General features: G+C 49.0%; 1 protein-coding gene across 1 annotated transcript in view; it reads right to left on the bottom strand.

The window, feature by feature from the left end:
* Positions 1–24,249, bottom strand: part of PLEKHA6 (pleckstrin homology domain containing A6) — a 933,224-nt gene that overhangs the window by 17,100 nt on the left and 891,875 nt on the right. The window contains exons 24-26 of the mRNA XM_085646599.1: positions 16,217–16,381; positions 15,763–15,896; positions 12,645–12,787 (exon numbers count right to left, since the gene is read on the bottom strand). Coding sequence (XP_085502725.1) covers positions 12,645–12,787; positions 15,763–15,896; positions 16,217–16,381 — 442 coding nt within the window. The remainder of the gene's footprint in view (positions 1–12,644; positions 12,788–15,762; positions 15,897–16,216; positions 16,382–24,249) is intronic.

Genomic DNA, 24,249 nt, shown 5'->3' with positions numbered 1-24,249 from the left:
AGGGGTACAAGTGGGCTATGGAGCTGAACTAATCTCACATAATATCAGCAAATCGAATGAAAGACTGGGAATTGTTAAACCGTGGAATGGGAAAAGTTTTTTTAGACAATGTATGACATTGAGTGATCATGTCCTAGCAGTATCAATTTTCAAAGTGCTGGTCTGTGAAGAGATTTTATTACGTCTCAACACCTACTTGCCTAAGCGCAGATACTGGATTTGGTCTATTAAACAGAATATAGGTATGCAAGAGCTTCTCCATTTATGTGGGTCACATAGGAAATGAATCCCGCATTAGAGTAGGAGTTATGCAGGATCTACACAGCCCAAGAAGTATTTCCATAGAAATCTTCTACTTTCCTCGACCTCACCAAAGTTTCCACACCCCAATCTTCATGATAGAAATATGAATCAAGGTCGGGGGTACTCCTGTGATGCAACGGGACTGAAATCGATCACAAACTGCACGGCATACAGAAGATACTCAAAGGAAATCTCAAGCATGGTGCTGACATCACTAGTCAATCTCCTTCCTTTCTCCCTCTCATCATCAGCATGAGAGCAACTGATTCTCTTCTCTCTCTCTGATAGCCTCACTTTTTCCCTTTGCCACGTTCTTCACAGCATCCACCCGAATTAATTGTACTCTGTTGCGATAGCCCACATCCAATCACTCTCCCTTTCTCCACTTCAACTCTATTTCTTCTAATTGAATCCCTCTCTCGCTACCAACTCTGAAGTTTCTTGTCTAATCACCCTCTTCAAAATACCATGTCCAGCCCCTCAGTCGGCCTCACCACCTTCTAATTCTTCCCAATAAAATGTTCTCTCCTCGCCTACCATATGGCCATCTCCTATTTTTAGTCCTATCTGCCGCCCTACCTGAAATTCGCCACTTCATTCCTCATAACAATTTTCCAAATATTCCCATGTCACCTGGTAAGTCTTTTACTTCCATCTCCCACTTTTTTCCGCTTCCCTGATCGTCCTCACACTCCCTATGTCCCTACACAAGTTTCATCTAAACCTCTACTTAGACCTTGCCCGTAGCTCTCCAAGTACAATTCCAAATCCAGTCCATACACAGGACTAGGCTTTGGATGGCACCCACCACCCAGTGATAGTTTGATGGAGGCTCCAAGGAAACATCATAAGTCAGCTATAACCAGGCTACAATGCAACCCATTATCATCCTACAGAAATCTCAAAGTGCCTTGTAAAATGAATTATGGAACTAAAGGTTGTGCAATCTAGAGTGCCATAAGTAATCATATACTCTAGTTAGGGATAAAAAGTTCCCCTAATGTGCTTGATGTCGCAGATCTGAATTACAAGCTACGGTGCTAGCCATGGAGCAGTATAAAGGATAAACCATGTGTCCAACTCTTGGTAAGGATACAAGGAAAAGCCATAGGGCACATCTAAAGTTACCCCATGGGGCTGATTAAGGTGGGTGCATGCATTAAGACATGGAATGGGCTGGGGACAAGGAGTTGCAGTATGCCAAGGGGCAGACTACCAGCAGAATATGGGTATGTGCTTAATATAAGCACATACAAGGGCAGAACATTGTGGTGGAAAACTACATGAACTTCCGGGTTAAAGACTGTCACAGATGGAGGCAAGATCACTTACCATAAGTAGGAACAATGTGTTTCTTTGCTGTCTCTCGAATACATTCCCCTTTATTTCTAATCATGCTTCCCTCCAATACCACTCCCATTAGAGACATAGGCAGGCAAATATGTTATGTTATGGTGACTTGTAGAGCACACGGCTGCCCCAGCAAAGGGGCGTCCCGGCGCTGAAACAGAAGACTGCAAAGCTGGTAGCACATCTAAAGTTACCCCATGGGGCTGATTAAGGTGGGTGCATGCATTAAGACATGGAATGGGCTGGGGACAAGGAGTTGCAGTATGCCAAGGGGCAGACTACCAGCAGAATATGGGGTAGGAACTTAATATAAGCACATACAAGGGCAGAACATTGTGGTGGAAAACTACATGAACTTCCGGGTTAAAGACTGTCACAGATGGAGGCAAGATCACTTACCATAAGTAGGAACAATGTGTTTCTTTGCTGTCTCTCGAATACATTCCCCTTTATTTCTAATCATGCTTCCCTCCAATACCACTCCCATTAGAGACATAGGCAGTCAAATATGTTATGTTATGGTGACTTGTAGAGCACACGGCTGCCCCAGCAAAGGGGCGTCCCGGCGCTGAAACAGAAGACTGCAAAGCTGGTAGCAGAACAAGACTGCTTATAACGGAAGGTTGAGGAATGTTTCCACAGCTTTACCGAAAGGCAGGTAGGACTTTATACTGCGGATAGAAATGGGGAGCGCATTCCAGAGCTTCGAGGCCAACACACGGAGCGCCCTCTAGCACGAGCCTTCCTTACCTTGGGGACAGCCACAAGATTCTGTCCCATAGAACGAAGTTGGCAGGAGGGAATATAGAAGGTATGAAGATTAGTCCGGATACATGGAGATGAAAAATTAAGGATTTTAAAAGTAATGCAGAGGGCCTTGAACTCTAAACGCTTGGCCATGGGCAGCCAATGGAGGCGGCGGATGGCATTAGAAGTAGGACACCTCCTCGGCAGAACAAGGAGAGCTCAAGCCGCTGCATTCTGAACCCTTTGTAGTGTGACAATCTCAGACTGGTTGACCCCCAGATAATGGGAACTGGCATAGTCCAGTCTTGACGATAACCTGCCTAATAGGGGGATTAAAAAAAAACAACAGAGGTTTGAGCCCCCGCAATAACCCAAAACAAGTCTCTGCCACCTTCTTGGTTTGGGTTCGAATGCAAAGGGCGGTGTCTATCCAGACCCCTAGGTTTTTTACCACCTGTTTGGAGACAGGTGCTGACCCTATCGTGGCAGGCCACCAGTGCTCACCCCACAACTCTGCATCTCTCCCCACCAGCAGTACCTCAGAGCCTGCTTTTTTTTTTTTTTAATTTTTCAAAAACCTTTATTGACAAAATTGCATAGGCAAATTACATTGTTGCACTGAAACAAAGCACCATGCATATGAGCACAATTAAAAATCATAAAGGGGACCAATAGCTCAGAACATCATAAAACGGCAGCATAACAAATGTTACACAGACACATTTGGGCAGGAAACAGCCATTGGTATGAGATGCACAAGTCTTGGGGGAAGAAGCAGGCCCTGCTGAGAAGAAAAAGGGGGGCGGGGGGAGGCCAATTACTGTCCTACACCGGCGGAGGAAGCTAGGCGCGGGGGGGAACGAGCAAGGAGGTATGAGACAAGGGGCCCCCATATTTCGAGTGGGCCAGATCTAGCAGGTATAAGGTCCCAGATTTCAGACAGAAGGGTCTGGCAACGCGATGCATCCTCGAGCCATTGAGCGAATTTAGGTGCAGGTTTGCGACCCCAACACATGGAAACCGTGCGCCGTGCGAGGACCAGCAGCATGGCAATTAGACGGCGGCAAGCGTCCGGGCAGAATTTAACAAAGCCGAGGAGGCAGAGCGGGGGGTGAGGCTGAATCGGCGAGGTGATCTCTGATATAGGAGAACAAACCTTGCGCCAGTAATCGGAGACCTTGGGGCACAACCAGGCAAGGTGAGCGAAATCCGCCGCAGGAGCTGAACAGCATAGACATCTATCACTGGGAATAAGTCCCAGCTTGTGCAACTGAACGGGGGTGCGGTAGAGCATATGTAAGTATTTGAAATGGACAAGGCGCAGGCGATAGTTAGGAGACAATCGCTTAGTCTGCTTACAACAGTATAGCCAATCAGCTTGAGAGATATCTATGCCAAGGTCCTCGCCCCACAAGCGCGATCAGGGGAGATAGAGGTGGCCGCTAGCGTAAGGGCATAGAGTTTGGTTACCAACTTCCGAGGGGAGGAAGACTAATACAGAAACTCCAGAGCGGTTATCGAGGTGGGAGGCAGAGAGAACGCAGGGTGTTAACTCCTTACAGATGGCCCGTAACTGATAAAAAAGCAGAGTGTCCATGGGGCTGGCGTCCTCAGTCAGGGAATAAAACATATTCCCCGGATAGAGATCCGCTACCGTATTCAGCCCCAGGTGGGTGGCATGTGGTGAAAGGGGTGGTGGCGTCCGTGAGAGGGAAGAGGATCGACTTGTTCCAGTTGACCTGTATGCCTGAATAAACCTCAAAGCGTATGATCTCATGTACTAACGGACTTGGATGTTCCTGGGGATGACGAACATATAAAGTTATGTCGTCCGCATACATAGAAACCAAGAGAGTGCGTGCCGCAAACCCGATTGCCCTCTGTGTGGTGTTGTCGGAGTCTAGCCGCCAGTGGTTCCATCGATAGCAAAGGTGAGAGCGGGCACCCATGGCGGGTGCCATGTCCGATGGGGATGGGATCAGATACCATGCCATTGAGCCGTAGACTAGCGGTGGGGAGAGTGTACAATAATGAGACTTTGCGAATGAACACCGAACTAAAGCCGAGACGTGGGAGGATGGAGAAGAGGAAGGGCCATTCCAGGGTATCGAAGGCCTTGGTGGCGTCAAGCAGGACAGCCACCACAGGGAGTGCTGGGTTGATTTGGTGAAGGACGGAATAGATGGTCCGAAGATTGTGGGAGGTTGCCCGGCCCGGTATGAAGCTGGATTGATCTGGGCGAGCGATGAGCAGCATGAGGGGGAGAAGACGCGATGTTTGCAGTTTGCCAAATATTTTGTTATCAACATTAATGAGAGACAGGGGGCGATAAGAGTCGCGCAGTTAGGGGGGTTTGTCCGGCTTGAGAAGAAGGGTCAGCATGGCCTCACGGAGCAAAGATGGAAATTGGCCAATTTCGAAGGACTCATTATACATGGCGGCCAGATGAGGGACCAGTAGTGGAGCGAAAGTTTTATAAAAGGAGACGGGCAAGCAGTCCAGACGGGGGGGCCTTGTCACTAGGCATGCTGTTGATGACGGCGAGAATTTCCTCTTTAGAGAAGGGCTCGTCCAGGTATTCCCGACGATAGTTTGAGCCATAAGAGCTCGAGGTTATCGAAATACTGATCGAGGACCTCACGAGGGGGGGCGGAACCTGCTGTGTACAATTGCGTATAAAAATCAGTGAACCGCGCTTTGATCTCCTCGGGAGAGGTGGTACAAGCTGAGCCACCGTCCTGGAGCACTACGATGTAGGATGCAGCACGGGCCGGGCAGAGAAGGTTGGCCAAGGTTTTACCTGGTCGGACGCCCTCGCCAAAACGGCATGCCCGGGCCTCCCTATCAAGGAACGAGAGCTCTCGGTTAGCCTCCTCAACGAATTCAGTAAGTTTCTCGCGACGGCGGGCGAGTGTAACTGGGCTAGGGACAAGAGCTTGAGAAGAGTTTAAGCATTTAATTTCGGATCCTAACTTATTAAGAGTGTTGCGGATGGAGCATAGGACCCCGGACTGTTTAGAGATGCATGCACCGCGAATGACGACTTTGAAACCCTCCCAAAGAGTCGAAGAAGAGTCCACAGATCCCTCATTGAGCTCAAAGTAGTTAGTGATCGCGGTCTGGATCTCATCACAAAAGACGGAATCACGCAGAGCGTTAGATGGTAGCCGCCAGGAGAAAGCACGTCGGGGGGGGGGGGGGGAGACAGGTAGACGGGAACTGAACTGGCGCGTGGTCTGAAAGAGTTCACGCCATGTAATCAACGGAAGTGAGCCAGGAAAGGACATCAGGAGAGGAGATCCAGCCGGGACCAACAAATGCGTGTGCCGGTGACGCAAGTGCCCTCGCGGGCATTGGGCTGCGTGTGGCGCCAAGCATCGTACAGAGATTTCTCAGCTAGGGTGGAGTTTAGAAATGCCGCAGCACGGGGGTGGGAGGCATGAGGGCCAGAGTAGTCCAGGACGGTGGAGAGCGCAACATTAAAGTCCCCACCCCAGAGGAGCGCAGCGGGGCCAAGGGATGAAATGTGGTGCCATACCTGTGTGAAAAAATCTGGGTCATCCTTATTAGGGCCGTAGATTGCAGCTATTGTGAAGGGTTGGGCCTGAAGGGAGCCATGCAGAATAACAAAGCGCCCTGCAGGGTCGGTTATAGCATGGGAGGTTTGCCAAGGGAGCCCCCTACATAAGAGAATAGAGACCCCCTGAGAATAGTTGGAATAGAAAGAGGAGTGGGATTCTCCCCAGTGCTGGGAGAGCAGACTGGCGGCAGATGCAGGAAGCGAGTGTGTCTCCTGTAACAGACAGACGTCTACCTTGTGCCGGACCAGATGCGCATGGACAAGTCGAGCCTTGCGGTGGTCCTTGAGGCCCCGAATGTTCTATGTCCAACAAGTAATGTCAGTCATTCAGTCATGCCGTGGAGAATAATCATGTGGAGTGTGGTGAGCATGGCCTGGGTCTTCGTGCGGGTGCATATGGTGGTGCTGACTAACTGAGAAAGCGACGAGTGATGCAGCGGCGAAGGGGTGAAACCAGGACAGCCGAGAGCCAGCCGCGACATGTAGCGGGCAGCAAGGGGGAGCTGCAAACTGCAAACCCCGAAAGGAGGATGTGGTGAGTGTCGAGCCCAGGAGCAGAGTCTTGGGGTGGTGTGCAAGGCAGCACAGCATGGCATAGCAGAGCCAGAATAGAATGGCATCGCAAGGCAAGCGGAAGGGCAGAGCAATACAAAATAACCAAAACCAACACACCTCAGAAGGAGGCGGCAAATCCCCAAGGACCCCCCCACCCAACTAGGTGAGCCTTGCGGTGGTCATTTAGATCACGAATGTTCCATGTCCCTGGAATAATGTCTGTCATACCGTCATATTGTGAGGTATAATCATGCGGAAGGTGGTGAAGCTGGTAAGGGCCCACGTGCAGGTGCGGGTGAGTGCGCGATCCAACGACGAAGGCAAAAAGCAGTGCAACAACAAAGGGAATAAGGAAGGATAAACCTAGAAGTTGCAGCGACTGGGCTTCGAGGGGGAGACAATAGGTCAAACATGTGAGAGGAGGTGGCAGCAGGTACCATGCGCAGAGGCGTGGCATCGGAGGAACAAATAAGGCGGAACAGAGCTGTGCATCGAAACAGTGCTGGAGCAACATCATCAAAAGTGCAATACATGCTCCAAAAGCAATGTGACAAAAACAAAGAAGCCTCAGAAGGAGGCCTCAACATCCCAAAGGAACCCCACCACCCACACCAATCCCCCAAACAGGTTGAGAGACCACCCAGACCCGCCCTAGGGAACCTCAACTGGGAAAGGAAAAGTCAAGAGCCAAAGTGGGAATTATCCCGCGGGGGCATGGCAACGCTCAGCATATGCCCCTGTCTAAGAGACAGGGTGGCCAAACCAAAAATCAAGAGCAGGTGACAGAATATGCAGAGTCTTGCAAAGGTACATTTAGTCCTGGCCCCTCAACAAAACCTCCGCAAGCCGTTTAGTGCAGGTTAAGCCTGTCGGGGTCTCCGGGCGGGGAGTCAAGGTGGCGAGACAAATTCAACTAACTTCGCAGAAGACGATGAAGTCAGTCATTGTCACTTAAGACACCGGAGGCAGAGTCCTGAGAGAGGACTGGAGTGGAACGGTTGGTGCGATTGAGCCCTGTCGGACCCGCGATGGATTTAGGCCCAGATCTCTGTACTGTGGTGAATGTATGACATTGTTCTGCATTCTGTCCATCAATTGTTGTTTTTGCATTTGTCACCCAGAGTGGGAAGGGTATGCCCAGACGTGGGTCCCTTGCTCTCCATGCCACTGGAATCAAGCTATCCTGGCTGAAGATGGGTGAAGGACCTGGCTTGGCAGTTCGGGCTGGACTGTTCCCATGAGGCACAGATTTGCATATGGCTGGGTTCAAACTGGAACGGCATGGTGAGCAAAAAAACGATGGATTTAGGCCCAGATCTCTGTACCGGGGTGAATATATGACATTGTTCTGCATTCTGTCCATCAATTGTTGTTTTTGCTACGCTCAGCATATGTCCCTGTCTAAAAGGCAGGGTGGCCAAACCAAAAATCAAGAGCAGGTGAGAGAATATGCAGAGTCTTGCCAAGGTACATTTAGTCCTGGCCCCTCAACTAAACCTCCGAGAGCCGTTTAAAGCAGGTTAAGCCTGTCGGGGTCTCCGGGCGGGGAGTCAAGGTGGCGAGCCGAATTCAACTAGTTTCGCAGAAGACGATGAAGTCAGTCATTGTCACTTAAGACGCCGGAGGCGGAGTCCTGAGAGAGGACTGGAGTGGAACGGTTGGTGCGATGGAGCCCTGTCGGACCCGCAGCTTGACTGGATACGCAAAGGAGTACGGGATCTCATGTTTTTGCAGGATTCGCTTTGCAGGCAGTAACTCGCGTCGGGCAGTCTGCACCGCCAGAGTGTAATCCGGGTAGAAGGACAAGGCGTTGCCTTGGTGACGGACCTCACCCCTGTCCCTGGCCACCCGGAGGATGGCATCGCGGTCCCGGAAGTTGAGGATTTTGGCGATGATAGGGCGAGCTTGCAATCCAGGTGCAGGACGGGGGCCAAGGGAGCGGTGGGCGCGCTCAACAATAAAGACTGGGGAGAGCACGTCTCCAAACAGTTCACACACCAGTTACTTCACGAAATCCTCCACACGCGAGATGTTGGTGGACTCAGGTACCCCAGTGATGCAGAGGTTATTTCTTCTGGAGCGGGCCTCCAAGTTCTCGTTTTTGGTGCGTATTAGCTCCAGGATTTTGTCCATTTGAAGTAGTTTTTGGCGATCCTGAGTGGGGGCATCCTCAACGTCCGAGATCCTCATCTCGGCATGCAGGAGGAGGTTGTCGTGAGAGTCCACTCGTGACTTTACCACGTCAAGACGTGAGGAAAGCTGGTCCAGCTGGGCAGCGATGCCAGAGACGGCGGATTTGACCTCCAGCATGATGGCCTTGAGATCGTCCTCCCGGGAGGCGGCCATCTCCGCAGGGAGGTTGGGATCGCCTCCGTCGGCGGCCACACCGTCCTGGCACGTCTGGCGGCGTTGATCGAAGGTGAGCCTAGGCTGCTTGGGGTCGGCCTTACCCATGACACCAGCCAAGAGGAGAGTGAACAGGGAGCACCGCTTGGTGGTGGATCAACAACACTCACAGCTGCGAGTGCGTCTGGCAAAGCAAGAAGATGGTGCTGAAGGCGACACCCGGGAAGACAACAGGAGGAGGGAGCAAAGATGATCCGTGCAGTCCCTCGCCACGACAAAGTGTTAGCAGGCCCCCCCCCCCCCCCCCCCTTAGGCCGTCAGGTCAGCTAGTAGACAGAAAAGCGACCCAGCAGCATGTAGCAGTCCAAATCCAGAGACAAAAGCTGTGGAGGGGTCTGTGGGCCACACGTCAGGGGGCACCGGTAGTGGCAGCAGTGCAGGTGTTGACAGGAGTGCAGCTGCGGGGAGCGACGTGGTAGGGATGCGAGGAGGGGCGCGAGGCCTAGGACGCACGGGCCGAACACCACGGGGTGACAGGAGCGTAGAGACTAAACAGGAGCAGAGGCCCGCGGTGTGACACACGCTTCCCTCAACCCAGCCGCAGCGGCCCACAACAGCGTTGGCACTCATCCCAGTCCGCTGTAGACAGGCAGCAATCAGGCCGTATCAGGAGCTGGCAGAAGTGAAAGGCAGGGAGGCCGGCCCGGAGAAGCCGCAGCGTATGGAGACCCCTGGTATCGCCGGTGGAAGGGCAGCCCCGCGTTGGGACCGCGCCCGAGGCGGGAGGTCGATGGTGTCCAAGGCAGCCAGCAGCAGTGCAGAGAAAAGGCGGGTGAACAGCCGGGCCGGGAAGGATACAGGCAGGGAGGCGGGCCGCAAGGTGAGGCCGGGTGGCGGAGAGGGATTAAGTCCACATCCGGGTGCCGATGAGGGCGGGAGTCGCACCGCCAAGAGAGGAGCAGCGGTGGGGTGAGTCACGGGGGGCACGCCGCCCGCGTCACCCAGTCTGAGTGGAGCACGCGAGGAACCAGCGGGCGCCGATAAGGGATCGGCCGGCACTCGTGCTTTTCGGCAGAGAAGGCCGGGAGGTACGGGGCGCGGGCCCCCAAACCCTGCTGCTGAGAGCCCCCGGCAGGTGGAACACTCACCAGGCTCCTCCAGGAGCAAGAAAGGACCCAAGCTGGGGCAGCGCTCCAGGCGCAGTCGGTCTGAGGTGATGAGGCCTTGAGGCAGCAGTTGGAAGGCCCGAGTCTAAGGTGCAGGTTCAGGAATAGAGCTCGGCACAGGAGCAGCTGAGCGAGGTGCAGAAAGCGTCCAGCTGCCCCCGAGACGAGATGAAGGTAAGGATGCCAGTGCCAGGCAGTCAGGGAGCCGTCATCTGCAGGATTGTGACGGATTTTAAAGCTTGGCAGGCAGAGCCCACCTAAAGTGCGACCATCTTGCAGCCACGCCCCCAGCAGTACCTCAGACTTGCTGGCGTTGAGCTGGAGACAGTTGGCAGTCATCCACTCCGAAATGGCCTCAAGATTGCTATGAAACTTACAAGTGTCCCGGGTAATGTCATCGGAGAGTGTGACTACCAACGGAGTGTCGTCTGCATACGACACTACCGTGATCCCTCTGTTCTTGGCCACTCTCGCCAGCGGTTGAACGTACAAATTCAAAAGGGTAGGGCTCAGAGCGGAGCCCTGCGGTACAGCCTGCTTAGTAGCATAAACTCTGGAGGTAAAGGGAGGAGCGGCAACCTGGAAGGTCCTTCTAGAAAGAAAGGAGGCAAACCAATCCAGGGCGGAACCCGTTATACCCACCTCCTCCAAATGCCTCAACAGGATCTGATGGCAGACCGTGTCGAACGCGGCACTGAGACCAAGCAGAATCAGTGCCGACGTACGACCCTCATCTAAGGCCCATCTCAGATGTTCGGTAACAGCAAGAAGGGAAGATTCCGTCCTGTGGCCCGCACGGAAACCATTCTGAGAGGGGTCCAGTATGTTATTTTCCTCCAGATACCCCATCAAGATGGTATTGACGTAGACCTCAGAGTTTAGAGACCCAGGGCAGGAGGGAGATGGGGCGGAAGCTCTCCGGTTTGGCCGCATCCATGTTAGGCTTTTTTAGCAGGGGAACCACCCTAGCGTGTTTCCAAGTACTCGGTATGCTAGTCGTAGAGAGAGAGATAAATTTATCCCATGGCTCAAAGGAGGAATAAGCACAGGTAACATTTTCATTGCATAGGGCGGCTTAAGAGGATCGGAAGGGGAGCCAGACTTGACTTTGCTGCATAACACAGACAATATCTCATGAGAGATGGCAGGAAAAGTAGTCAGAGTGTAAGAAATAGGGGAACAAGCCACAAGATCTGAATCAGGTACAACCTGAGGGAAGGAATTATAAATCTTCTCCACCTTCTCCACAAAGAAGGAGGCCAGAGCATCACATTGCTCATCAGATGAAATCGGAGCGGTAATCAGGGCAGTGGATGATTTCAGCTCTTTCAGTTTCGAAAAGATACTTTTACATGGATTAGCACTGCCCTTGATCTCCTCCACATAGTAGGTGTCCCGTACCGACTGGATAGATCTATGATATTGCTTGATGGCTGTATTGTAGCGCTTGTTTAGGTTAGGGTCATAGCTCATTCTCCATGCTCTCTCTAACCTCTTGCACTCTTTGCACAAGCAAGTGAGCTTAGCGTTGTACCAGGGACTGGATTTGGTACTGCGGCTTTTAGACCATTTTCTGGAATGAGAGAGTCGAGAGCACTGAAAATCCAGTAGGACAATGATTTATCGGCAGAGTCTGGACCTGCTGGAAGACTGGGTGGGGATGAGGAAAGATCATCATAAAATTGTGTGATATTAAGTTAATGCCATGGGCGCCTAAGTGTGCGTTTCTGAGGCTCTCTACTCATAGGTATAACCCCAGGGAGTGTCATTGTTATGAGGTGATGATCCGACCAACACATCGGGGAGGGAGAGTGAACAGTCAGGAGAACAAGATTGGTAAAAACTGGACCCAACAAATGGCCAGCAGAGTGCGTGGGCCCCTGCACCAGTTGGAGAAGTTGGCACGCCGTAAGATCGGCCAAGAAGTTGCCCATGTCCGCATCATGAGGATTATCCAGATGCAAATTCAGATCCCCAAGGATACTGAAATTTGCTGCTCTCATGGCTAAAGGCCCTACAGCGTCAATAAGAGCCGTTCTTATTTGAAAGTGGAACCACTATTCCTGGGAGCGTGTTACATTTGTATTCTTAGTGGAGATATCAGCCAACCTGTTCAACACCGAACAATATTATTCAGTCTCCTTCAAGAATGTGTTGTATGGATTTCAAGCTGTGCACAATGGCAGCCCTTGACAGAATGACCTCTGCAGGAGAGCTCACAAATAACCAGTCCACATAAGTAGGCTTCTCATAACTGTAGGAACCTCATAGTCTGTTCATTGATGGTGCGTCACTCAGTTTATAAACTAAACTACTCTAGCAGGATCGAAGAACATTCATAAGTTTTGGTGGTGCATGGAAATAGGGTACGCTCTATTATGGATGTTAAACCCAGCGATCTGTGCATGAACACAGATCCGCACTAGACCACTCTCCACTAGACCCAGGGACTCTAAGTGACAACACACAGAATAACTAATGTATGGTCTTGTCCCACCCACTGGGTCACTCTGCTCTTGCACCAAGCACAAGCTATTTCTCCACCTAACAAGCAGACCTAAGCCCGCAACTACCTCTCTCAGAGCTGACAGTCTTACCAGAAAGCAGTCGGCCTCGTCTGGAGGCCTCTGCTGCAAGAGTGCATGAGATCTCGATCCTCTTCTCTTGCTCTTGAAGCTGAGATTCCGTGTCCCCAGGAACTTCCACCTCACTCTCTGTCAGTGGCACCACGTTCTGCATGCTGGAATGACAACAGAAGGAAGAGTAGGGGTAACAGTGAGTCTAAAATAAAACATAACCATTCCTCTATCTAACTCTCTGAAACTTAGAATATTACAGGCAGCAATGCTTTTGTTAAGTGATGTATTTTATAGATTCACATTCTTTGCATAATCCTAAGAAACCCAGTGTTATGTTTAACCCCTCACACTCCTCAAAGACTGGATACCTGAGACCATCTCACCACCCTAATTGTTTGCCTTCTACACAGCCTCCTGCAGTACTCCTTCCCTGTGGACAGAACTGTGAGCTTCACTATTCAGCCTCAACAGACTTCCATCCACTTTTCCCTACTGCTGCAATATCAGTGGGCTAAGAGGGACACACAGGGCATTTTCAAAATGTCAGTCCTTATCCTGGTCTTTAAATTACTATAATGTGCCTCTTTTCACATCACACCCAGGACTGTTCACACTATATCCTGGCACAAACATTGATGCACAAGCCTCAACAACCATTGCATTTCAAAATCCTTATTTGCCCCATCCAAGTCCTAGTCCTTACACCTATTCATTGGAACACCCTCCCCAGCAATGCCTAATTTCTAAAAGTGGGTCTCGAAGCTCTGCTCTGAAGCCCGCAGTTGGTGCAATTAAACGTTGATGTGCCGAAGGCTGGTTGTCTAAAATCCATCTCATGAAAAAAGAACAACTGATGGACAGAATACAGAACAAAGTCATACATTCACCCCAGTACAGAGATCTGGGTCTAAATCTATTGTTTTTGTGCTCGCCATGCCATTCCAGTTTGAACCCAGCCATATGCAAATCCATCTTGACCCTGTGTCCAATGGGAACAGTCCAGCCCGAACTGCCAGGCCAGGTACTCCGTGGACTGGAAACAAGCATCCTAGGACCGTTTTCAGGGTTTCACCCCTCATCAGCCAAGATAGCTTGACGCCAGTGACATGGAGAGCACCAGACCCACGTTTGGGTATACCTGTCCCACTCGGGGTGACAAATGCAAAAACAACAATTGGACAGAAAGCAGAACAATGTCATACATTCACCCCAGTACAGAGATCTGGGCCCAAATCCATCATGTTTTTGCTCCATCTCATGCCTCTTTAATCCACTCCTTGTTCCTTTATCTCACTCCTGCAGGTTCCCACTTTCACATTTTTTGATGGTTTCTCTGACTTTCTCTTCCTCCGTCTTTCTGATCTTTGTGTATTTCCCTCTTTTACTCTTGGTAAATGTCTAATGTGGAAATATAAGTGCTGGTACCCAAAAAGAAGTGCAGGTGGTCCCCACCGGCAACCACCAGCCCAAATTAAGCACTGTGCCCCAGTAAACCTCAAGATGAGTGCACTTTTCCTTTATTCAGTTCACATTTACAAAGCCCTTACTCTCCACTGCAATACAAAGAAAATTGACTTGCTGAAATTCCCAGCATTTGGGACCTTATGAATAGTATTCTTATTCCCATCTCAGGTCAAGAAATCTCTAGTGCAGCACCTTGAAGTGGAAGTTATTTTTCTATGGTGAACACCCTCCATCTAGAACGGTCTTTCATGGATAAATGTTGAAGCAAATTCTAAAGCAAATTAAAATTGCTTGATCATTATGGTGGGGCTGCTTTCTCAGTGTTCAGATGAGTTTAAGACTGTAAACTTTACTACAGTCAAGGACTTGAGCTTTTATAGACATTAACCCTCAGCCTTTAGGCGTCAAAGGGCTTTTGTGAGACATCATTTGCAGGTTGACAAACAGTATGTTGAAGTCAGTTGGATAATTGATGTGGAGGCTCTGCCAATATTCTGTACATACTGTCGAGGATAGCACAGCCAGGACCAAAAAAGGTTTATCTCCGTCTCAGAATTTCTCTATTCCTTCATCAAATGCAGCAGCAGCAGCCAAATAAATCTGAAGATTGCATTGAATTGACAGGCAATTTGGGGGTCAGATTTATGGTATCTATTTAAGTGCTCCAAGAAAGGGTTGTATGACTGGAACCAGCAGGTTCCAATTGGTCAGTCTGGTGTTATTTTCAATTTCCCTGACAAAGACCAGAATCGAGCTACTAAATGGAAGGAATATGCACAATATGTGAATCTTACAGATTCCCTATGAAAAACTGAATGCAAAGGTAGAGCCACTCTCACATCTTTGTTTACAAGGGCAAGCCAAGAACCATACTTTGCCTACATAACATGAAGGGCAAGTAAAAGTTATCCAAGATCCTAATATTTCCGAAATCAGTTTGGCTAGAAGATGATTATACATGGCTGAAGAGCAAAGATAAGAATGGCAACAGATAGATAAAAGGAGAGTTATGAAGGAAGCTAGACAGGCACTTGGACGTTTTAGAACAAATTGAATTATTCACTTGTATAGGTAGTTATTAGACGATTTATAGGAGCAAAGCCTTTGGAATGTTGGACAAATAATTCCCCCGATGATGTGATTTGCATAGATAACAGAGTGTGGTCAGCTGGGGAGGTCAGTGTTACAGCTCAACTCCCTTGGTATCATAGCTGCAGATGTACCCATTTTGTCATATCCTGGCCCAATCTCTACACCAAATTTCATCTGGACCAGCAGATTACATTTCAACTTAACCACTGAATACTATCTGAACCACTAGAGTATATTTAACCTTACACACTAGACCATATATATTTCAACTAGATCACGCCTCACCCTGTAACAAGGGAATATCACATTCTGATCACTAGGCAACATCGAAATATAGTCTATATCACAACTTTACTTATAGATTAAATATCAATTTAACTACTAGGTCTTGTCTCAAACTAAAAAGTGTACAGCATTTCAGCTTAACCCCTAGATTAGATGTTCATTTAATCGCCAGCCTGATCTCATGTTACCCGCTGGGAAACATTGCAACCAGCTACTAAACCATACAAGTTAGCAATACACAAAATGTAAATCTCAAAACTCTCGTCAGCTCTATGGTGAATAGCAGCTACGGCACCTCGATTTGGCAATGAGGGTCTTAATCCTCTCCACTTTCTTCTGCTTCTCCTTCTCTTCCTCTGGACTAAGTGGAGTGTCTGGCTCTAGATCAATATACCGCTCTGGAATTGTGACTTTGTCTGGAGTAGACAGCTGGATTTGGTGAGAAAGAGAGGCTGGGTTAAGTCATGACAGTAATCGTATATCTAATTTAAGATATAGTGAGCCATCCGAGAATATTAGGCAACACAAAAAACATTTTTGTTTATTAGAATTGTAGCCAGTTGATTCCGCTGATGAAAATAAATAATTGTTAGAAAACTTCAATGTGAGTGAAGGAGTCGATTGTTAAAATATAATTTTGCACAGTATAGTAATCATTCATGACTTGGCTCTGGAGAAAGCATGCATGAGGGGTACAGGCATGCAATCGTGGAGGCAGAGTCTGCCAATCCATCGTCTGCCCAACTCACCTCCTTGTTGATGTCCACACTGTAGGTCTGTGGTTCCAGGTCCAGCTTGCGCAGACGGGCAATCTCTTCTCTTGGTGTTTCATATGTTCTGCTCGGCTCCTCCGACCGAAGTGCAGCTTCCAAATCGGAGATCTCCACTTCGTGGACACTGCGGTGTCTTCGAACCTGTGCCCAGAAATATAATAAGCAAAGAAAAACACTGGTTGGGGATTAGACAGATTACTAGGCCAAGTATGACATAACTGGCCAAATCACCATACAAGACCAATGAACCAGGAATGACAATAAATGAGACAATGATAGGAAAGTGTGCAGAAACAAACATGCCACGTTGTAGCACAGATGAAACAACAGAGGGACCAACAAGATACAGAGCAAACCAACTGTTTCAGCACAGGGAAGTGAAGAGATGAAGAAACAAACCAAATGAGCCAGGTTTAAGATTAAGTGAGATAAGTGAGGGAGTGAAAAGACTTCGCATAAATTAGCCTGGCAGCATGGGGAACTACCAGATGACCAGAGACAAAACAAAGATTGAAGTATTGAAATTGGTAATCAATGAGGCAGAACAAAAAGCAGTGTGAGCATGGGTATCGAATATGCTACTTACCAGTATGCATCTGTTCTTGGCATGTAGGGCTGCTGACATTCATATCTGTGCATAGATCGCCGCCTCGTGTTGGGTCCGGATGATTGCACATTGTTGTCCTGGAAGAGTCTTCGAAGTATCACGAGATAGGTGGCTCCTCCCCTGGACTACAGTGCGCATGGGCATCCCCTTCATCCTTAGATTGTTTTTCGCCATTGTGGCATAGATGGAGTGTAATACAGTGAATGATGACCATGCTAACTAGTAATTACTGAATGCTACAGCTGCTACAGGCGCCGGGGAGGAGGGTGGGCGATATGAATGTCAGCAGCCCTACATGCCAAGAACAGATGCATACTGGTAAGTAGCATATTCGGTTCGAGGCATGTGGGCTGCTGAATTCATATCTGTGCATAGATTATATAGCAGTCCCTCCATTTAGCGGCGGCTTCCCGTGCCAGCTGCAGCAGTCTGAAAAAGAGTTTTGAGAACAGCCTGTCCTACAGCTGCCTGCTGTCTTGAGTGTACATCTACACAGTAGTGCTTGGTAAATGTATGTATAGTGGACCATGTGGCTGCTCTACATATCTCCTCTAAAGGAATATTTCCCAGGAAAGCCATGGAGGCCTCTAACTTTCGTGTGGAGTGGGCTCTTAGAGGAATTGTTAGTGTGCGCTTAGCTTTTTCATAGCAAATCTGTATACACTTAACGATCCACCTAGCTATTCCTGCTTTGGAAATGGGGTTGCCTTTGTGCTGTGGAGAAAAGGCAACAAACAGTTGTTTTGTTTTCCTGAAATTTTGTTTTCTGTCAATATAGTACAGGAGAGCTCTTTTGATATCAAGTGTGTGGAGCATTCTCTCTGCTACATTCTCAGGATTAGGATAAAACACTGGTAGTTCTATGGATTGGTTCATAGGGAACTGCGAAATTACCTTGGGCATGAAAGTAGGGTTGGTGCGTAGTACGACCCTGTTGGCATGAACCTGTATAAATGGCTCTTGAATGGTTAGTGCCTGAAGTTCACTAACTCTTCTTAGGGAAGTAATGGCAACTAGGAAAGCTACTTTCCATGTTAGAAATTGAATCTCACAAGAGTGTAGAGGTTCAAAAGGTGGTCCCATCAGTCTGGTGAGGACCACATTTAGGTTCCAGACTGGTGAAGGAGGGTGTCTTGGAGGAATCACACGTTTGAGTCCCTCCAAGAAAGCTCTGATGGCAGGCACTTTGAACAGTGAGAGGTGCTGCCTGTTCTGAAGGTAAGCTGCCAGTGCGGTTAAATGTATACGGATGGAATTGTATGCTAGATTGCATCGGTATAAGTGTAATAGATAACAGATAATGTTTTGCGTGGATGCATCCAGCGGATTGATGTAATTATTTTTACAATAAATGACAAATCGTTTCCACTTAGCCGCACAGCAGGCTCTAGTAGTGGGTCTCCGTGCCTCCTTGATGATATTCATACATTCTGGAGGCAAGTTTAGGTAGCCAAATTCTAAGATCTCAGGAGCCAGATCGCAAGGTTCAGCTGTTGCGGATCTGGGTGCTGAATCTCGCCAAGGCTCTGCGTTAAAAGCGTGGGTGTTAGCCGTAGTCATTGATGCGGTACCACGGAGAGTTCCAGAAACGTGGTGTACCATGGTTGGCGTGCCCACGTTGAAGCAACCAGGATGAGCGTCATAGAGTGTTGCCTCAGTTTGCGTGCCACCAGCGGTATTAATGGTGCTGGGGGGAAAGCGTACGCAAATCTGCCTGACCAGTTCATCCATATTGAATTGCCCTGCGACTGTGGATGTGGGAACCTGGCGGCAAAGTTTTGGCATTTTGCGTTTTCCCTTGTGGCGAATAGGTCTATCTCTGGATGACCCCACCGTTGGAAGTACGGTTGGAGTACTGATTGATGTATCTCCCACTCGTGTATTTGGTGGCTGTGTCTGCTGAGCAGATGCGCCATCTGGTTGTCCTTGCCCGGGAGGTGTTCCGCCATGAGGAAGATGTTCCTCTGAATGGCCCACTTCCACATGCTCTGAGCCAGATGAGACAACTGTGGGGAGTGTGTTCCTCCCTGCTTCTGTATGTAGTACATGGCAGTCATGTTGTCCGTCCGGATCAACACGACTTTGTTGCACAAGTGTACTTTGAATGCCTAAATTGCAAGGAAGATTGCCATGAGTTCCCGAAGGTTGATGTGCATCCTCCTTTGCTGTGTCGTCCATAGTCCCTGCACTGTGTAATTGAGTACATGAGCTCCCCATCCCTGGAGAGACGCGTCCGCCGTCAGTATGATTTGTGGGACAGGATCTTGGAACGGTCGGCCCTTGCAAAGGTTTTGTGGATTCCACCAATGCAGAGAGTTGTATGCCCGACCGCTCACCAACACTAGGTCCTTCAATTGTCCGTGAGCCTGATTCCACTGACGTGCCAAGCACTCCTGAAGCGGGCGCATATGTAACCTCGCGTGCGGGACTATGAAGATGCAGGAGGCCATCATGCCTATCAACTGCATAAACACTCGTGCCGGTAGTGAGGTTTGAACTTTTTTATGAGCAACTGCATGCTGTTGATCTGTACTGAATTGGGCTGTGCCTTGGCTGCCAGAGTGTCTATGGTCGCACCTAGGTACTGCTGTACGTGGGTGGGTTGAAGGTGGGGCTTTGGATAATTCAGGGAGAAGCCAAGGCTGTGAAGAAGGTGAATGGTGTGGGTTACGTGGTTGGCACACTGCTGGGCCGACTTTCCCTGGATAAGCCAGCCGTCCAGATAAGGATAGACATGTATGTGCTGTCTCCTTAAGTGCGCCGCCACTGTTGCCAGGCACTTGGTGAACACTCTGGGTGCCGTTGTTACTCCGAAAGGGAGGACTTTGAACTGGTAATGTTGATTGAGAACAGTGAAGCTGAGATATTTTCTGTGTGATGGGTGTATGGGTATATGAAAATACGCATCTTTGAGCTCTAGTGTTGCGAGAAAGTCTCCCTGTTTGAGCAACGGCAGCACCTGTTGCAAGGTGAGCATGTGAAAATGCTCTGACAGAATGTAACGGTTTAGAGGTCGTAAATCCAGTATGGGTCTGAGAGACCCGTCCTTTTTGGGGATCAGAAAATACAGTGAGTACACTCCTGATCCCTGTTTGTCTGCTGGCACGAGTTCTATGGCTCCTTTTTGGAGCATACTGAGAACTTCCTGGTGGAATAAGTGCAAGTGCTCTGCGGACATAGGACGGTGTCTTGGTGGTATGTTTGGTGGAGTGGATGTGAGCTCCAGACAATAACCGTACTGGACAATGTCTCTCACCCACCTGTCTGTAGTGATGGACTTCCAGACCAGCAGGAACTCCTGGAGTCTCCCCCCGACAGGAGTTACGTGGTCGGGGGGCAGTGACAAGGCGTCACTGTTTGTTGGTGGCGGAGGACCTGGAGCTGTTGTTCCCTCGGCCTCTGACGTTGTTTCCACGGTATCCACCTCTAGTATTCTTATTATAGGTAGTCTATGAACCTCCTTTAGTGTACTGCGACTGTTGGGAGTTCTGGGTTTTAGATGGTCCTCTGTTGCTAGAGCGACGAAAGGACCCACTCCGAAACTGCTGTGATTGCAGAGCCCCCATAGACTTTGCAGTCTCTGTATCTTTTTTGATCTTTTCTAGGGTGGTGTCAACTTCGGGGCCAAAAAGGGAGTCAGGGTTGACAGGTTGATTGAGTATCGTTGTCTGTATCTCTGGTTTGAATCCTGAGATTCTCAGCCAAGCATGCCTTCTTAACATGACGCTGGTGTTAATAGCCCTAGCTGCAGTGTCCGCTACGTCAAGAGCGCACTTAATGGAAGCGTTGCTTATGAGCTTCCCTTCTGTAACAAGCGACTCTGCTCCTTCCTTAAACTGATCTGGGAGGTGCTGTAGCAGTGTCTCTAGGGTATCATAATGCGCCCTGTCGTATCGAGCCAGAAGTGCCTGAGTGTTGGCAATTCTCCAGATGTTAGCTGCCTGTGCAGCAACTCTTTTTCCTGAAGTTTCCAAGACCTTAGACTCCTTGTCAGGGGGAGGAGCATCACCTGTGGTCTGTGAATTGGCTCTCTTCCAAGCATTGGACACCACCAACGAGTCCAAAGGCAACTGGCCTCTTATGTAGGTAGGGTCCACAGGAGCTGGCCTATATTTTTTGTCAATCCTAGGGTTTAGTACTCTCGCCCTTCTGGTCTCCTTAAAAATGTCATGATCCGGTTTTAGGACCCCCTTCAGCATGGGCAGAGTCTTAACAGATCTTTCTGAGGTAGAGAAGGTATCCATCAGAAAATCATCCTCAATAGGATCAGTGTGGAGCTGTACATCATGATTTTTAGCTGCTCTCTCAATCAAGGCATTGAAAGCAGCAGTATCCTCAGTAGGAGATAATTTTACCACAGATGCCGGTGTGTCTGGAGCAGTATGTGGGTCCCCTGTGCCAATATCGTCCACCCAAGGTTGGTTTTGATCTTCAGGGTCAGTGTCCACAGGAGAAGTGTCCTCAACATCACCAGCATCCCCTGCATCCACATCAAACTGAGTGGGTGAGAATGACTGAGGCTCCTGGTCATAATATTGAACATGTTCTACTAGAACTGGTGATGTGGTCCTCTTCTTCTTCAATTGAATTTTGTATGGCTCCATTGATTTCTCTGGCAGTATCTTTCTTTTATATATTGAAAGTCTACCTTCGATACCCTTTTAGACGTGGCATCTAACCCCGAACCAGATGCCGTGTTCTCGACACGAGGACTGGGATGGGTCGGCCGTCGCGAGTCGCTCTGTATTTTTGTGTCGACGAGCCTCGGCGCCGATTTTGTCGGGTCGGCAACCTTGACCTTGGTTGTTGGCGCCGCCTTCGGCTCGACGTCCCCATGAAATCTCTCTGCGTCGACGGCCTTCTTTTGTTTGTTCGGCTCCGAGGGCTTCGAGGCCTTGTTGCCGATGAGAGACTCTTTCACTTTCGGTTTCGAGTTAGGTGCCTGTGCCTTCAGTTTTGATTTCGTTTGATCGAATTATGGCGCTTTCGATACCGATGGCTCTTTAGGGTAGTTCGTAGCTGGGCCTTCATGCGGGGCTGTAGAACGAGAAGAATGATCTTGGGTAAGGCCTTGTGGCGATCCCTCGACCTGAGCCTTTTCGAGTGCCTCTCTGGGCCCTGTACCGACATGTGGGCCTAGCTCATCTTCTGAGCCATCCTCCTCGGCCCCAAGGGCATCCTCGTCGTCTCCTACCTCTTCGACGACACCATCTTCCTGTTCGTTTACTATACGCTCGTCTTCGGCATCATAGTCGGATTCTCGCTCCAAAGCCGGATCCGATAGCTGCCCCCGAACTTCAAGGTCCACGACCTCCTCATCTTCTGTCCCGAAGATGTTGTCCGGGTTCGGCGTCGCTTTCTGCGCCTCGAGCCGAGCAGCTCGACGAATGCGAAGGGTCTTCTTCGATCGAAACCTGGAACACGCCATACAGGTGGCTTCGTCGTGGTTTGGAGAGAGGCACTTGTTGCACACCGGGTGCACGTCGAAGCGAGCATACTTAGCGTTGCAAAGAGGGCAACGCTTAAAAGGGCTATTCGATGTCTTTGGTTCCATCGTTGATGATCTACTCGAGAACGCCCTCGACAAATAGACTTGGCGCCGAACGAAAACAATACCGACGAATGTAAAGGCCTAAATACTCAAAGAGCTAAGATTAGGACATCCGAACCCAATGGGGGAAAAAAACAATCTAAGGATGGAGGGGATGCCCATGCGCACTGTAGTCCAGGGGAGGAGCCACCTATCTCGTGATACTTCGAAGACTCTTCCAGGACAACAATGTGCAATCATCCGGACCCAACACTAGGCGGCTTTCTATGCACAGATATGAATTCAGCAGCCCACATGCCTCGAACAACCCCTTGTATAGCCTTCATTAACTACCTCAATAAATTCTCAGTGTTACAGTGGATGTTGCTTTGGGACCAACAAACCTTCCACCATCCTAAGCTATAACGAGCAAAGAATCTACAACGGTGAGCTCCAATGCATGTGTAAAATGTACAATGCAACTCATAGATTCTCAAGGTTCTTCCATGTTTGTTCCAGAGTAAATCTTAGCAAAGATTAAAGCATATCTGGAGCAATTAGGAGGTGATTTGTGCAGCATCTAGAGGGCTCAAAGCATGTTTTAGGATTGGGCTTATAGTATATCCAGAAGAAAATGTTACTTACACTTGGTAATGATATTTCTAATGGATAAATAATCTTCTCACATATTAGTCATCTATTGAATACCCCACAAGGCACAAGACTGGTCTGTAATGCTGTTATCAATTCCGGGAACTTATATAACACCTGATGGAGGCGTGCAGCAACAATAACAGCACATGACATGTTTGCATACCTTGGGATCATATTATCAAGAAACAATTTACCAGGGATGAGGGAGGAATGTTGGGGGAAAATTATGTAACTACCAGAAATATTGTAACAATGTAAATAACAACCTTCTGATGGATACATCTTCCTGCAGATTTCTCACCTAATGAGTGAGTCCAAAGCAATATCTTGCTGGAAGGTGGGATTGAGTAGTGCAGATTAACCAAGGAAGTAATAACACAACAGTGTTAAAGTATCCAACACTGTGTGTGTGGGCTTTGAGGCAGAAACATTTGGAAAAAGTATGAAAAGAGGATCACATGGCTACCCGGCAGATGTCAGTCACAAGAGAGCTTTGGAAGCAGCCATGGCACAGATGCCATCTAAAAGATTTTTCTTGGATAATGCATGGCAGATGTTGATACAAAGGATGACACAGTGAGATAGGTTGCTTTTGAGCAAGCACTGCCTAGTCCTTGTTAACTTGTGTGAAGCCTTCAAAGAGGTGACCATCAACTCTGTCCTAGACAGTATGACTGAACAACTGATGTAACAGGAAGGAGCACATCTGAGTTCCAGTCTATGAAGTTGCTCCTCCTCTTTGGTAAGATGAGTGTGAGGGAAGAAGGAGTAGTTTCTTTTCTGTAGCTCCAGTTCTGTAGTAGGGGTATCTCTATGATAGTCATAATCTAGTGAATAGTCCCGCCCATGTGCGTGGACCCCGGAGCAATAAAAAATAATCTCTTAAGGTGTCAAAGTCAAATCATGCAGACCTGCATCCACCTTTAAGAGAGAATTTAATTTAAAGACAGATAATGCAGCCTATACCCACAGGCTACACTGTCCAGTACTTCAACTAGAATTCCACCAACATCCACAAACAGCACTGCCTGTCCAGCTTTTCTCCACACAGGAAAAAACCCTGCCTCTACCAGCAAAAGCCTCTGGAATGATAGAGAGGAAGGAATGGACAGACAAGCCCCATAGGCTGCCATTATGTGGCTGAGAACAGGATACTGTGCCTTTAAGAAAACTTTCCAGATTTCCAGAACTTTCCCAGTATCCCAGAATGCACAGCAG

This window comes from Triturus cristatus, chromosome 1_1 (genome assembly GCF_964204655.1).
Source record: "Triturus cristatus chromosome 1_1, aTriCri1.1, whole genome shotgun sequence".
Lineage (NCBI taxonomy): Eukaryota > Metazoa > Chordata > Amphibia > Caudata > Salamandridae > Triturus > Triturus cristatus.
Note: the sequence above shows the minus strand (reverse complement) of the source record. Positions and strands in the feature narration are given on the sequence as shown.